General features: G+C 43.2%; 1 protein-coding gene across 2 annotated transcripts in view; it reads right to left on the bottom strand.

Annotated features, from left to right (window-relative positions):
- ptprn2 (protein tyrosine phosphatase receptor type N2) overlaps positions 1–13,679 on the bottom strand; it is a 944,464-nt gene that overhangs the window by 719,153 nt on the left and 211,632 nt on the right. For both annotated transcript variants that reach the window (XM_043690699.1, XM_043690698.1), the window contains exon 3: positions 5,985–6,098. In XM_043690699.1, the coding sequence (XP_043546634.1) occupies positions 5,985–6,098 (114 nt within the window). The remainder of the gene's footprint in view (positions 1–5,984; positions 6,099–13,679) is intronic.

Raw genomic sequence — 13,679 nt, 5'->3', positions numbered from 1 at the left:
TCTCCCTGTATTTCGTGAGATCTAACCTTGCTAACCAGTCTCCCATGAGGAACCTTGTCGAACGCCTTACTGAAGTCCATATAGATCACATCTACTGCTCTGCCCTCATCAATCCTCTTGTTACTTCTTCAAAGACTCAATCAAGTTTGTGAGACTTGATTTCCCACGCACAAAGCCATGTTGACTATCCCTAGTCAGTCCTTGCCTTTCCAAATACATGTATATCCTGTCCCTCAGGATTCCCTCCAACAACTTGTCCACCACCAACGTCAGGCTCACTGGTCTATAGTTCCCTGGCTTGTCCTTACCATCTTTCTTAAACAGTGGCATCACGTTAGCCAACCTCCAGTCTTCCGGCACCTCACCTGTGACTATCGATAATACAAATATCTCAGCAAGGGCCCCAGCAATCACTTCTCTAGCATCCCACAGTGTTCTAGAGCACACCTGATCAGGTCCTGGGGATTTATCCACCTTTATGTGTTTCAAGACATCCAGCACTTCCTCCTCTGTAATATTGACATTCTGCAAGGTGTCACCATCTATTTCCATATCCTTTTCCACAGCAAATACTAACACAAAATACTCACTTAGTATCTCCCCCATTTTCTGCTGCTCCACACAAAGGCTGCCTTGCTGATCTTTGAGGGGCCCTATTCTCTCCTTTGTTACTCTTTTGTCCTTAATATATTTGTAAAAACTCTTTGGATTCTCCTTAATTCTATTTGCCAAAGCTATCTCATGTCCCCACTTTTCCCTTCTGATTTCCCTCTTAAGTATACTCCTACTGCCTTTATACTCTTCTAAGGATTCACTCGATCTATCCTGTCTATACCTGACATATGCTTCCTTCTTTTTCTTAACCAAACCCTCAATTTCTTTAGTCACCCAGCAATCCCTATACCTAACACCTATCCTTTCACCCTAACAGGAATATTCTTTCTCTGGATCCTCGTTATTTCATTAATAAAGGCTTCCCATTTTCCAGCTGTCCCTTTTCCTGCGAACATCTGCCCCCAATCAGCTTTCAAAAGTTCTTGCCTAATACCGTTCTTGCCTTTCTCCAATTTAGAACATCAACTTTTTGATCTGGTCTATCCTTTTCCATCACTATTTTAAAACGAATTGAATTATGGTCGCTGGCCCCAAAGTGTTCCCCCACTGACACCTCAGTCACCTGCCCTGCCTTATTTCCCAAGAGTAATTCAAGTTTTGCACCTTCTCTAGTAGGTACATCCACATACTGAATCAGAAACTTTTCTTGTACACATTTAACAAATTACTCTCCATCTAAACCCTTAACACTATGGCAGTCCCGGCCAATGTTTGGAAAGTTAAATTCCCCTACAATAACCACCCTGTTATTCTTACAGATAGCTGAGATCCCCTTACAAGTTTGTTTCTCAATTTCCCTCTGTTTATTAGGGGGTCTGTAATACAATCCCAATAAGGTGATCGTCCCTTTCTTATTTCTCAGTTCCACCAATAACTTCCCTGGATGTATTTCCAGGAGTATCCTCCCTCAGCACAGCTGTAATGCTATCCCTTAACAAAAACGCAACTCCCCCTCCTCGCTTGCCTCCCTTTCTATCCTTCCTGCAGCATTTGTATCCTGGAACATTAAGCTGCCAGTTCTGCCCATCCCTGAGCCATGTTTCTGTAATTGCTATGATACCCCAGTCCCATGTTCCTAACCATGCCCTGAGTTCATCTGCCTTCCCTGTTAGGCCCCTTGCATTGAAATAAATGCAATTTAATTTATTAGTCCTACCATGTCCCTGCCTGCCGACTGTTTGACTCGCTTCTATTCTCAACTGTACCAGTCTCAGATTGATCTCTTTCCTCACTATCTCCCTGGGTCCCACCCCCCGCCCCCCCACCTTACTAGTTTAAATCCTCCCGAGCAGCTCTTGCAAATTTCCCTGCCAGTATATTAGTCCCCTTCCAATTTAGGTGTAATCCATCCTTCTTGTACAGGTCACTTCTATCCCAAAAGAGATTCCAATGATCCAAAAATGTGAATCCTTCCCCATACACCAGCTCCCCAGTCATGGACTCATCTGCTCTATTTTCCTATTCCTACGCTCATTAGCTCGTAACACCAGGAGTAATCCAGATATTACTACACTCGAGGACCTCCTTTTTAAATTCTTGCCTAACACTCTGTAATCTCCCTTCAGAATCCCATCCTTTTCCCTTCCTATGTCATTGGTTTCAATGTGGACAATGACCTCTTGCTGACCCTTCTCCCCCATGAGAACATCCTGCACCCTCTCTGAGACATCCTTGATCCTGGCACCAGGGAAGCAACACACCATTCTGCTTTTTCGCTGCTGGCCACAGAAACGTCCGTCTATACCTCGGATTAGAAAATCCCCGAACACAATTGATCTCTTGGAACCCAACGTACCCCTCGTCGCATTAGAGCCAGTCTCAATACCAGAAACTTGGCTGTTCATGCTACGTTCCACTGAGAATCCAACACTCCCTACATTTTCCAAAGGAGCATACTTGTTTGAAATGGATATAGCCACAGAAAACTCCTGCACTAGATGCCTACCTCTCTTACCTTTCCTGACGTTAACCCATCTATGCGACTGTATCTGAGACTTACCCCCTTCCTATAACTGCCATCCATCACATACTATTGCCATTGCAAATTCCTCATTGCTTCTGTCTCTCCAACCAATCCATTCGATCTGATAAGATTTGCATCCAAAAGCATTTATTGCAGATATAGTCCTCAGTAACCCTTATACTCTCTTTAAACTCCCACATCTGACAAGAAGCACATATCACTCTACTAAAGGTCATTTTTGCTCCTTCACAATCTCCAGACCCAGAAAATAACACCGTCTTATTCCTCTACAAACACTGTCCCAGGTTAAATTAATAGTTATGGCTTATATATTAAGTTTAATCAAGAGACATATCTCAAAAAACATATAATCAAGAAAGAACCCACTCAACTCAATACTACAGACTTTCTGTAGGCCACACTTAAACTGCTCACTTATCTGCTTCTGCGCTATGACCTCTCCCAGACAAGTTTCTCCAAGATTAGTTAGGAATTTCACTGTTTGTTAATTTTCCCAGACACACTCCAATGTCTAGCAATACGTGAATTCAAAAAGCAAAGGCAATAACTGTGCAGGTTCACTGTGGTGTCAGTTTCTTTCCCTCTCTCTCTCCTGCACTGACCTCACCATGTGCTTCCTTTGTCTGCTCTTCTCCCTTTTAAAACTGCTGTTGTTTTGACTTTTTTTTCCAAAGTTTCAAAACAATGCAACAGCATATAAAACAGTAACTGCTGCTCCTGGAATTTGAGGAAATCACCTCCAGCACCTAAAATACCTCAAAAAAGGAGCAGCTGCTATAACCAGAAATTTTTCCCATACTCCATCTTGGATTACCCAGAATCCTCTCTTCTGAATGGACCCCTCAAATTTCAAATCAAATGTTGATCTTGCTTTTTGTGCGCCTTCTTTGCAGCTGTATCTTTATATTCCTTGCTCTGTTCCATCACCCAGTGGTCTTCATATGTGATGATCTGCCTGTACTGCACACAAAACTTTTCACTGTATTTAGGTACGAGTGACAATAAATTAAATCAAATTAAATTATGTGCAGCTAAAAGGGGGATGAATACTCTAAGATCCATCCTAACATTGCAAGTTATGCTCACCCCATTAACCAGCTTTGCCTATTTGAACTCTCCATGCACACGTTCCAAATCATAGGTACAATAGAAACTCCAACAAGCCTGCTCTTTTTGATGAAAATACAAAGCTTGACCATGTCAGAAGGTTTTGCACATTAAGACACGGGAGCTGAAGTAGGCCATTCAGCCCGTCAAGTCTGTTCCACCATTGAATGAAATCATAGCCAATCTGATAACCTTGACCCTACACTGCTGCCTTTTCCTCTAATACAGAGGAACCTCAATTATTCAAACAAGATGGGTGGGCACTGCTTCATTTGGATAATTGATTATTTGGATGATCAATATTACCTTAAACAAGGGAAGCCATACTGATCTAAGGCTGTGCTCTACACGAGAATTTGTTTAAATCTATAATTTTAGTGAGTCTGCTATTTAAACAAACTATTCTTTGCATTCTGTAATTTACCTCTTTGATGTAACATTTTTGCGGGACCTTGAGATCTTCTTCAGATAATCCAAAATTCAGATAATTGATATTTGGATAATCAAGGTTCCTCTGACCTTGATTCCCTTGCACATTAAGAGGAACTTAATTCTTGTTCCAAGATGTGTGCACGCAATCTCTGTTTAGGCTCAGCTGCTGCCTTAACAGAATGTTGGAGGTGCTGTGCTTCAGATGAAGTTCGAAATGTCATCTCACTGTTTAGAAAGTTGTAAAATATCAAATAGCTTTACAGAGCAGGGCATTGTTATATTTGTCTGTAGAATGAATCACAGTTAATATACCCACAATGTTGTGAGGGAGACAATTCCAGGATTTTGCCTTAACAGCACTGAAGGAATGATGATACATTTCCAAGTCAAGATGGCAAGTGACTTTTTGGGGAATTTGCAGGTGGTGGTGTTTCTCTATATCTGCTGCCCTTGTCCTTCTAGATGGCAGCAGGCATGGGTTTGGATGGTGCTGTCTCGGATGTATCTTGGAATATAAGAATTGGTGTATAAATGTGAATTCCTTTATTCCTGCCTCCCTCATCCTATCTTTGATCACCTTCCCTTTCCAGAAACATGCTTTTATTGCCTTTGGAATCTGTTAAAGTAACTCTTTCCATGACTCTCTCACCACTTGGTCAAAAAGTTCTGTCTGATATCTTCTTCTATCATGATTACTTAACAGCAGAAAGTGACTCGTTATCCGTGAAATTGCCTTGAAAGATTTTCCATTTGATAATATAAATAAATTTTAGCAAAAACTGCAAGTGTTACCTAACAAAAAGGTATTTTGGATGGAACTCGAGCTCTCAAAATTACTTGTAACTGTCAAAAAGATTTTTCTAAAATTGTTCAGCATTAGAAGCTATTCCTGTTTTGAGAAGAACAGTCAATATTCCTTACTTCTTAGCTAAAGCATTTTTGTCAGCACATACAAGTTATTTGAAAGTCTAAAACGCTTTGTGATCACAGTGTTGCGTTTGCTAATCGTGTCCAGGTCCAATTGGACACTCTTTCCTTACAAGCTCCAGATGGGTTGACCTTCAAGCTCAGCTTATTGGGTTTTGTAGCCTGACAGATCAGTGATTGGTCTGACAACATTCGTGTTTCACACTAATGTGCCAGCTACCCAGCTCATAAACAAACCAATTTACCTGTCGAGGAGTGTGTCAATTCAAAGACCACAAATTATTACTTACTGGGAAAGCCAGATTGCACAGACTACTGAGAACACTGAGAAAAACTTCTGAAGCCAATTCGCATGTCATTTTTTATATGAGGAAGGAATGACATTTATAAAGCACCTTTTCATGATCTTAGAACAAGGGTGGCTCAATGGTTAGCCCTGAGGGATCCGGGTTCAATCCCAGCCTCAGGCAACTGTCTGCGTAGAGTTTGCACATTCTCCTCATGTCAGTGTAGGTTTCCTCTGGGTTTCTGTCCAAAGATGTGCAGGTTAAGTGGATTGGCCATGCTAAATTGCCTGTAGTGTCCAGGGGTGGATTAGCCAGGGGAAATGCAGAGATAGGGTAGAGGGTGGTGAGTCTGGTTGAGATGCTGTCAGGAGAGTCGGTGTGGACTTGTTGAGCTGAATGACCTGTTTCCACACTGCAGGGATTCTGTCAAACCAAACCCAAACTGCTCTGCAGCCAATGAAGCACATTTGAAGTGTAGTCGCAGTTAGAAATATGAGAAAATCTTACAAATATTTCAATGGTTTCATACTATACATGATACAATCTTAGTAATAATGATGTGAAGCTCCTGAGACATAACAGAAGCTTCATTTAAAAAGCTCTTTTTCAAAACCATCTTATTTAACATGTACCTCTGAGGGACAGTTCCTGGAGGACAGTCCGGAGGCGTTGAAGATCGGCTGGTGAAACTTCGTATTTATCTACGCCTATCACCGTGACCAGCTGACACCTCCCGAATATTCCATCTGCAAAACAACGAGAAGATTCCTGAATAATTATTCAAAAGTCTGAAAAGCTTTCACCACAAATCTCGCTGTTAAAACACGTGTGGGGAATGGGAACACATTCACTCGAGCACACAAACTGGATAATTTCTTGGCTGACAGAGAAGGATCTTTCCTGTGATGGACTACAATCTCGTCTACAATCAGAACAAAGTCATGAAAACATTTCAATGAAGACATTGCTGTGTTACACCGTATTCGTGTGAAAAATTAACAATGACCAGAATCATAAAGCAGCTACTGCGCAGAGGGCAGCCATTCAGCCTGTCATGTTTGTGCTATCTCGCTCTGGAAGAAGAACTCAGCTGGCCTCAGCCACCCTCCTCCCGCTCTTTCCCCACAGACCTCAAAAACATTTTCACAGAAGTCAATTATCCAACACCTCAATTCAATCTGCCTTGGCCACACTTATGAGTGCTGTGTTCCAAATTCTGACTACACGCTCCATAAGAAGGTTTCTCTCCCTCCTCGTTATTATTGCATCTTTTGCCACACAAACTTTCAGTCAGTTTTTCTGATCCTTTTACCAACAGGAAGAATTTCTCCCTCTCTACTTGGTCCAGACCTCCTCACGACTTTGAAAATCTTTAATGAATCTCCTCTTTGTCATCCATTCTCCAAGGATCTAAGTAAATTTGAATTAGCTATTAAAGATGAGGACCACTAGATTATCAAAGTGGTAGTCACAAAGTCAATTTGTGATTGTCTTGTTTCGTGGTCCACGACCAAGGGCAGTACTGGGAAGGAAGTTGTGTCTTATTGTTCCATGTCTTTTTTCTCAACAGAATTGCACTCTTGAGTTGAAGTTCACACCAATAAAATACTGGAAACACTGAAAATTAGAAATAAGAAAAAAACAACAGAATGTTCAGCGGGTCAGGCAGCATATATGATGAGAGGGAGTTAATGTATCAGATCAATGACCTCTCTTTGTATGGGTTTATTTTAAAAGCAATGTTAATAGCTGTTCAAAACATGTGCATGAAAGCTAGTTGAGCGCATTATTAAGTAAAGCAGGGATAGTGCTACTTGAAGTACGCAGCAGACCAACTGTGTGAGCAAAAGGAAAAGACTTGCATTCATTTACTGTATTTTATAATCTCAGAATACAGGAGGTCTCCAATTTACAATTTACAAATGCTCATACTTACAAACGTGATCTCATATAAGAGTGTGATTTTAAAGATCTGACATATGACCATGTCCTGTACCTGTGAAAAGCTCCATAAGACTGAAAGAAATAGGAACAGGTGTAATCTGTTCACCCCCTCGAGCCTGCTCCAACATTTAGTAGGATCATGGCTGATTCGGCATTCCTCACGTCCACTTTCCTGCTCTTTCCCTATAAATTCTTGAATAATAGGAAAATCAAGGATATCTCAGCTTTAAATATATGCAAGGGCTCTGCCCCGCAGCTCTCTACGGCAAGGAATTCCGTGGAGGATTTGCGCTATAGGGAGAGGTTGGATAGGCTGGGGCTGTTTTTCCCTGGAACATTGGAAGCTGAGGGGTGACCTTATAGAAGTTTATAAAATCATGAGGGGCATGGAAAGGACAAATAGACAAAGTATTTCCTTGGGGTGGGGGAGTCCAGGACTAGAGGGCATAGGTTTAGGGTGAGAGGGAAAAGATATAAAAAGAGTCCTAAGGGGCAACTTTTTTATGCAGAGAGTGGTGCTTGTATGGAATGAGCTACCAGAGGAAGCGGTGGAGGCTGGTACAATTGCAACGTTTAAAAAGAATCTAGATGGGTACAGGAATAGGAAGGTTTGGAGAGATATGGGTTGTTTTCTAGCAAGTGGGACTAGATTGGGTTGGGATATCTGGTCGGCGTGGATGAATTGGACTGAAGGGTCTGTTCTGTGCTGTATATCTCTATGACCACAACCCTCTGAGAAAAGAAACTCCTCCTCATCTCAGTCTTAAGTTGGTGTCGCTTTATTCTGAGATGATGCCCTCTAAGTGCTCAACTCTCCCATGAGGAGAAACATCCTCTCAGCATTTACCCCGTCAAGCCCCTTCGGAATCCTATACGTTTCAATGAATTCACCTCTCATCCTTCTAAACTCCCGTGAGTTTAGTCCCAAGCTGTGTAACCTCTGCTCATGAAACAATCCCTCTATACCAAGGATCATTCTAGTGAACCTTCTCTGAACTGGCTCCAATCAAATGATACCTTAGATAAAACTGCTCACAGTACTCCAGATGCAGTCTCACCAGCACCTTGCACAGTTGCAATAAGAGCTCCCTAATCTTCGATTCCAACCCCATTGAAATAAGGGCCAACATTTCATTAACGGTCCTGACTACCTTGTGATAGCTGCTTGCTGTGACATAGCTCGAGTTAGAGAGCTTGTTTCAGAAGTCTTGCATAAGGCATGCAAACAATGTGAGCCATCCTTCACAGCTGCCTGATCATAACCAGTGCCTCGATACTGGGGATGTGAGGACACCGATACTGCAGCAAATATTCTTCCGTTAGATATGCAGGATTTTAAGGAGGTCTCTCCAGTGATTTTTTTTCCAAGGATTTTGGATGCCTGTAGTGCATGGTCCATGGCTCCAACACATACGTCAAGGACGATAACCTATACTGCCTAGTAGAGCATGAACCTGCTATTGAGTGCTTTACATCAAACACTCTGTTCCTCTGATGGCCAAAGCCTATACTGGCATAATGCAGCAATGTTCTTCATCAATGTCAGCCTTTGCTAAGAGGAGGTTCCCAAGGACTGAGATTCGATGCACATTTTCCAGTGGTTCGCTGTAGATGGCGATTTTCAGAGAATCATGTTGTGGAGTGGGAGCAGGATAACAGAGCACCTTTGTCACCCAGATGCTTAACTTAAAGCCCATTACCTCATCCATCTCCTTGTGTGCACCGACAATGGCGTGCAGTGACATCCACATACTGCAACTCAAGAACAGAGACTCTAATAGTCTTGGTTCCAGACTGGAACAGTATAGGTTGAATGGTCTCCTATTCGTCCTGTAAAATGGCTCCACTCCAGCCAGAAGCTTGAGAGAAAATGGGGCAGAGTGTTGCAGTGCCAAAGATAGTGAAGAACATCGGAATGGTGACACAGCCTTGCCTTGACCTCCCACAGATGGAGTCTCTGGTGAACCTAGTGATGAGCATCATAGCTTGTAGGCTGCTGTGTCGCTGGTAGAACATGGTGACTAATTTCTGCAGGCACCCAAATTCGGAAAGAACATGTCATAATCCCTCTTGGTTGACACTGTTAAAAGGCCTTTGTGAAGTCAAGGTGTTGTTTAGCTCTGCTGCTGCTTTCTGCACATTTCTTGGATCAGACATTCTCCCCGTGTCTGTGTGGGTTTCCTCCGGGTGCTCCGGTTTCCTCCCACAGTCCAAAAATGTGCAGGTCAGGTGAATTGGCCATGCTAAATTGCCCATAGTGTTTGATGCAGGGGTAAATGTAGGGCAATGGGTATGGATGGGTGCGCTTCGGCGGGTCGGTGTGGACTTGTTGGGCCGAAGGGCCTGTTTCCACACTGTAAGTAATCTAATCTAATCTAATGTCTTGCTGTGAAGATCACATCCACTTTTCCTGTTGATTGACAGAATATGTACGCTGTCTCTGATAGGAGCTCTTCAGGCACCGAGAGGAGGTTAGTCAGGAGTAATTTTGGGAACAGCAAAAAGATCGATATAGTTATCGCAATTTTGTCAAACCAGAGTCTTAGCTGTGCTAATTTATCTGAAAGCAGTTTACTAAAAAAGATGTATTATTGGGATCACAGCTATTTTTCACCTTACCCTCAGAACCACTACATTATGGAAAGAATATAGTATATAGTTTCTTATTACAGCACAGAAATAGACCATTTGGTTCACACTGGTGTTTAAGTTCAACTTGAGCCTCCTCCCATTTTTCTTCATCTAAATTTGTCATTCTTGGCCTCTGTTGGGCGGCATGGTGGCTCATTGGTTAGCACTGCTGCCTCACAGCGCCAGGGACATAGGTTCGATTCCCACCTCGGGCCACTGTCTGTGTGGAGTTTGCACATTCTGCCCATGTCTGCGTGGGTTTCCTCCCACAATCCCAAAGATGTACAAGTCAGATGAATTGGTCATGCTAAATTGCCCATAGTGTTAGGTACATTAGCCAGGAGTAAATGTAGGGTAGGGGTATTGATCTGAGTAGGTTACTCTTCGGAGGGTCGGTATGGACTTGTTGGGCCCAAGGGCCCATTTACACACTGTAGGGAATCTAATCTAATTGCTCCGGCATTTAATTAGAGGTTAGTGGACAGCGAAGAAGATTATCTCAGATTACAACGGGATCTTGACCAGATGGGCCAATGGGCTGAGAAGTGGCAGAAGGAGTTTAATTTCGGTACATGTGAGATGTTGCATTTTGGGAAAGCAAATCTGAGCAGGACTTATACACTTTGGGCGGTACGGTGGCTCAGTGGTTAGCACTGCTGCCTCACAGTGCCAGGGACTCGTGCTCAATTCCCACCTCGGGCAACTGTCTGTGTGGAGTTTGGACATAGTCCCCATGTCTGCTTGGGTTTCCTTCAGGTGCTCCGGTTTCCTCCCACAGTTCAAAGATGTGCAGGTTAGATGAATTGGCCATGCTAAACTGCCTGTAGTGTTAGGTGGATTACTCAGGGGTAAATGTAGGGGAATGGTTATGGGTGGGTTCTCTTCGGAGGGTCAGTGTGAACTTGTTGGGCCGAAGGGCCTGTTTGCACACTGTAGGGAATCTAATCTAATCAAAATCTAATCTTAATGGTAAAGTCCATGGGAGTGTTGCTGAACAAAGAGACTTTGGAGTGCAGGTTCATAGCTCCTTGAAAGTGGAGTCACAGGTAGATGGGATAGTGAAGAAGGCATTTGGTATGCTTTCCTTTATTGGTCAGAGTATTGAGTACAGGAGTTCGGAGGTCATGCTGCAGCTGTACAGGACATTGGCTAGGCCACTGTTGGAATATTGCGTGCAATTCTGGTCTCCTTCCTATTGGAAAGATGTTGTGAAACTTGAAAGGGTTTAGAAAACAATTCCAAGGGTGTTGCCAGGGTTGGAAGATTTGAGCTATAGGGAGAGGCTGAACAGGCTGGGGCTGTTTTCCCTGGAGCATCGGAGGCTGAGGGATGACCTTATAGAGGTTAACAAAAATATGAGGGGCATGGATAGGATAAATAGACAAAGTCTTTTCCCTGGGGTGGGGAATCCAGAACTAGAGGGCAAAGGTTTAGGGTGAGAGGAGAAAGATATAAAAGGGACCTGGGGGGCAGCTTTTTCACACAGAGGGTGGTACATGTATGGAATGAGATGCCGGAGGCTGGTACAACTGCAACATTTAAAAGGCATTTCGATGGGTATATGAATAGGAAGGGTTTGGAGGACGAGTTGGACCGAAGGGTCTGTTTCCGTGCTGTACATCTCTATGACTCTATGACTTCAGAGACTCGCTGATGTGCTTTCTTCCTTCACATGCTTGCGGCAACAGTGCATCTCTGCTACATTTCTGCAGTGATTCCAGCAGCACTCCTCAGCTGTAATGACCTTTACAATCTCGTATTGGGCTGGGATTGTGCTGAGGCCCTTCCTGATAGCATGCTCTGGGATATGGTTGAGGGCACCCACTTCGAGGACTGAGTCTCCATTGAGGAAATCCTCAAAGACATCCTTCTGAATCATCACCTACTGCCTCTCTGTCCTCGATGAGCACCATTCCCATGTTAGCTGTCAGCCAGGTAGGAGTTTGCATAGGAGATGGCATTGAGTATGCTGAGGAATTCATACACATCACGGCTGCTGGGAAATTGCTATATCTCCTGTTCCAATCCGTCCTTTCGATCATGGGTTTGTCGGTTCAATGTCAGCATCCTCTTTTTTTTTTGTGGACCTGCTTTCAGAGCTTGAGATAAGCACAGACTCGATGCTGCCACAGGAATGGACTGCATGCTTCACAAACAATGAAACACATTATTCCAACCCACTGATTAAACTGGCCAGCTCTGATCATCTCCTCACTGCTCCTGACTCCGTAGCTGCTCTTCCTGAGCTCCGATCCTCAGCTTGCTGCTCTCTGTGTGGTCCTGCACTCCTGAAGAGCACTGAGGCCTGGACTGTGTATCAGCGACATACACATGCACAAGAGAATCTCCAACAGCAAAGCCTCTGCTGCATTTTCTGAATTCAATGACAGGGCCAGCCAAACAAATGCGAGTCTGGTCCTTCTTAAGCCAGCTCCACAATATTGAGACCAAACGTTTGCAAAATCAAATTTATAGGATTGCATTTGTCCAAATGGCTGAAAAAGGTTCTTCCCCCACCTCAGCTTTCAAATGGCCAACATTCCAGGGTAGGACAGAGAAAGGCTAAAAAGCATCTCTTTGAAATCCAACAGCTTTAATGACACTTCTGTTGGAGCCACTTGGTGGACATTAACAAAGGGAGTGAAGGCAGCAGAGAGAGTGAGACAGCACATAAATCCTTGCCATCAGGAGGCACTTCTGAGAATCCAGAAGGGGAAATAAAATTAAAAGTGAATGGAAAACCTGCAATACAGTAATGATCGGTACAAATTGGGATAGGCCTTGAGTAGATAAACTCAGCAAAGATGGTCACAACTAATCTAAAAGAGATCAGATCATTTAAAAGCCTGCTCTTCCCTCTTTTTCATTAAGTGACATCTCAAATGGATAGGGTAAATAGACAAATTCTTTTCCCTGGGGTCGGGGAGTCCAGAACTAGAGGATATAGGGTTTTGGGTGAGAGGGGAAAGACATAAAAGAGAGCTAAGGGGCAATGTTTACACACAGAGGGTGGTACGTGTATGGAATGAGCTGCCACAGGAAGTGGTGGAGGCTGGTACAATTGCAACATTTAAGAGGCATTTGGATGGGTATATGAATAGGAAGGGTTTGGAGGGATATGGGCCGGGTGCTGGCAGGTGAGACTAGATTGGGTTGGGATATCTGGTCGGCATGGATGGAATAGTGTGCGGTGTTTGCTGCTACTTTAGGAGGACTTCGATGGCTGTACTGTGCTTTCTGATGTCTGAAAGGCACTATATTAATGCAAATCCTTTCTCTCCTGATGATCACCAATAACTGAGATGAATCTGCGTTTGGTCCCAGCGGTGACAGCATGTTGCCATTTTGCTCTCTTCATTTTGTACGCATTAGATAACACAAACCTTTCAAAAACAAGTAACATTTCAATACGAGCAATAAAGAAATTTTGGAAATATTCAGTCAGCCAGCACTTGTCAAAAGAGAAACACAGCCACTTGACCTTTCATTAGAAAAGGTAACCTGTCTCTCTATTTTAATTTCTTCTTTGAAGACACCTCATGAAATAATGTTTCTTTGACCAAGTTACTGCCATCTACCGTATTAATGCCTTATGTAGTTCCAGTTCTCAATTTCCTTGTATCTCTCTCTTGTGAGCCCCTTCAATTGAAGTTGTTGTTCCTGTTTTGAGATTTCCAATATCTACAACACAAAGGTTTATATTATGTATTTTGTCTTTGCCCATCATCAGAACTCCTTGTTCGGCTGTACAA

Source organism: Chiloscyllium plagiosum, chromosome 5 (genome assembly GCF_004010195.1).
Source record: "Chiloscyllium plagiosum isolate BGI_BamShark_2017 chromosome 5, ASM401019v2, whole genome shotgun sequence".
Taxonomy (NCBI): Eukaryota; Metazoa; Chordata; class Chondrichthyes; order Orectolobiformes; family Hemiscylliidae; genus Chiloscyllium; species Chiloscyllium plagiosum.
This window is presented reverse-complemented; position numbering and strand designations above follow the sequence as displayed.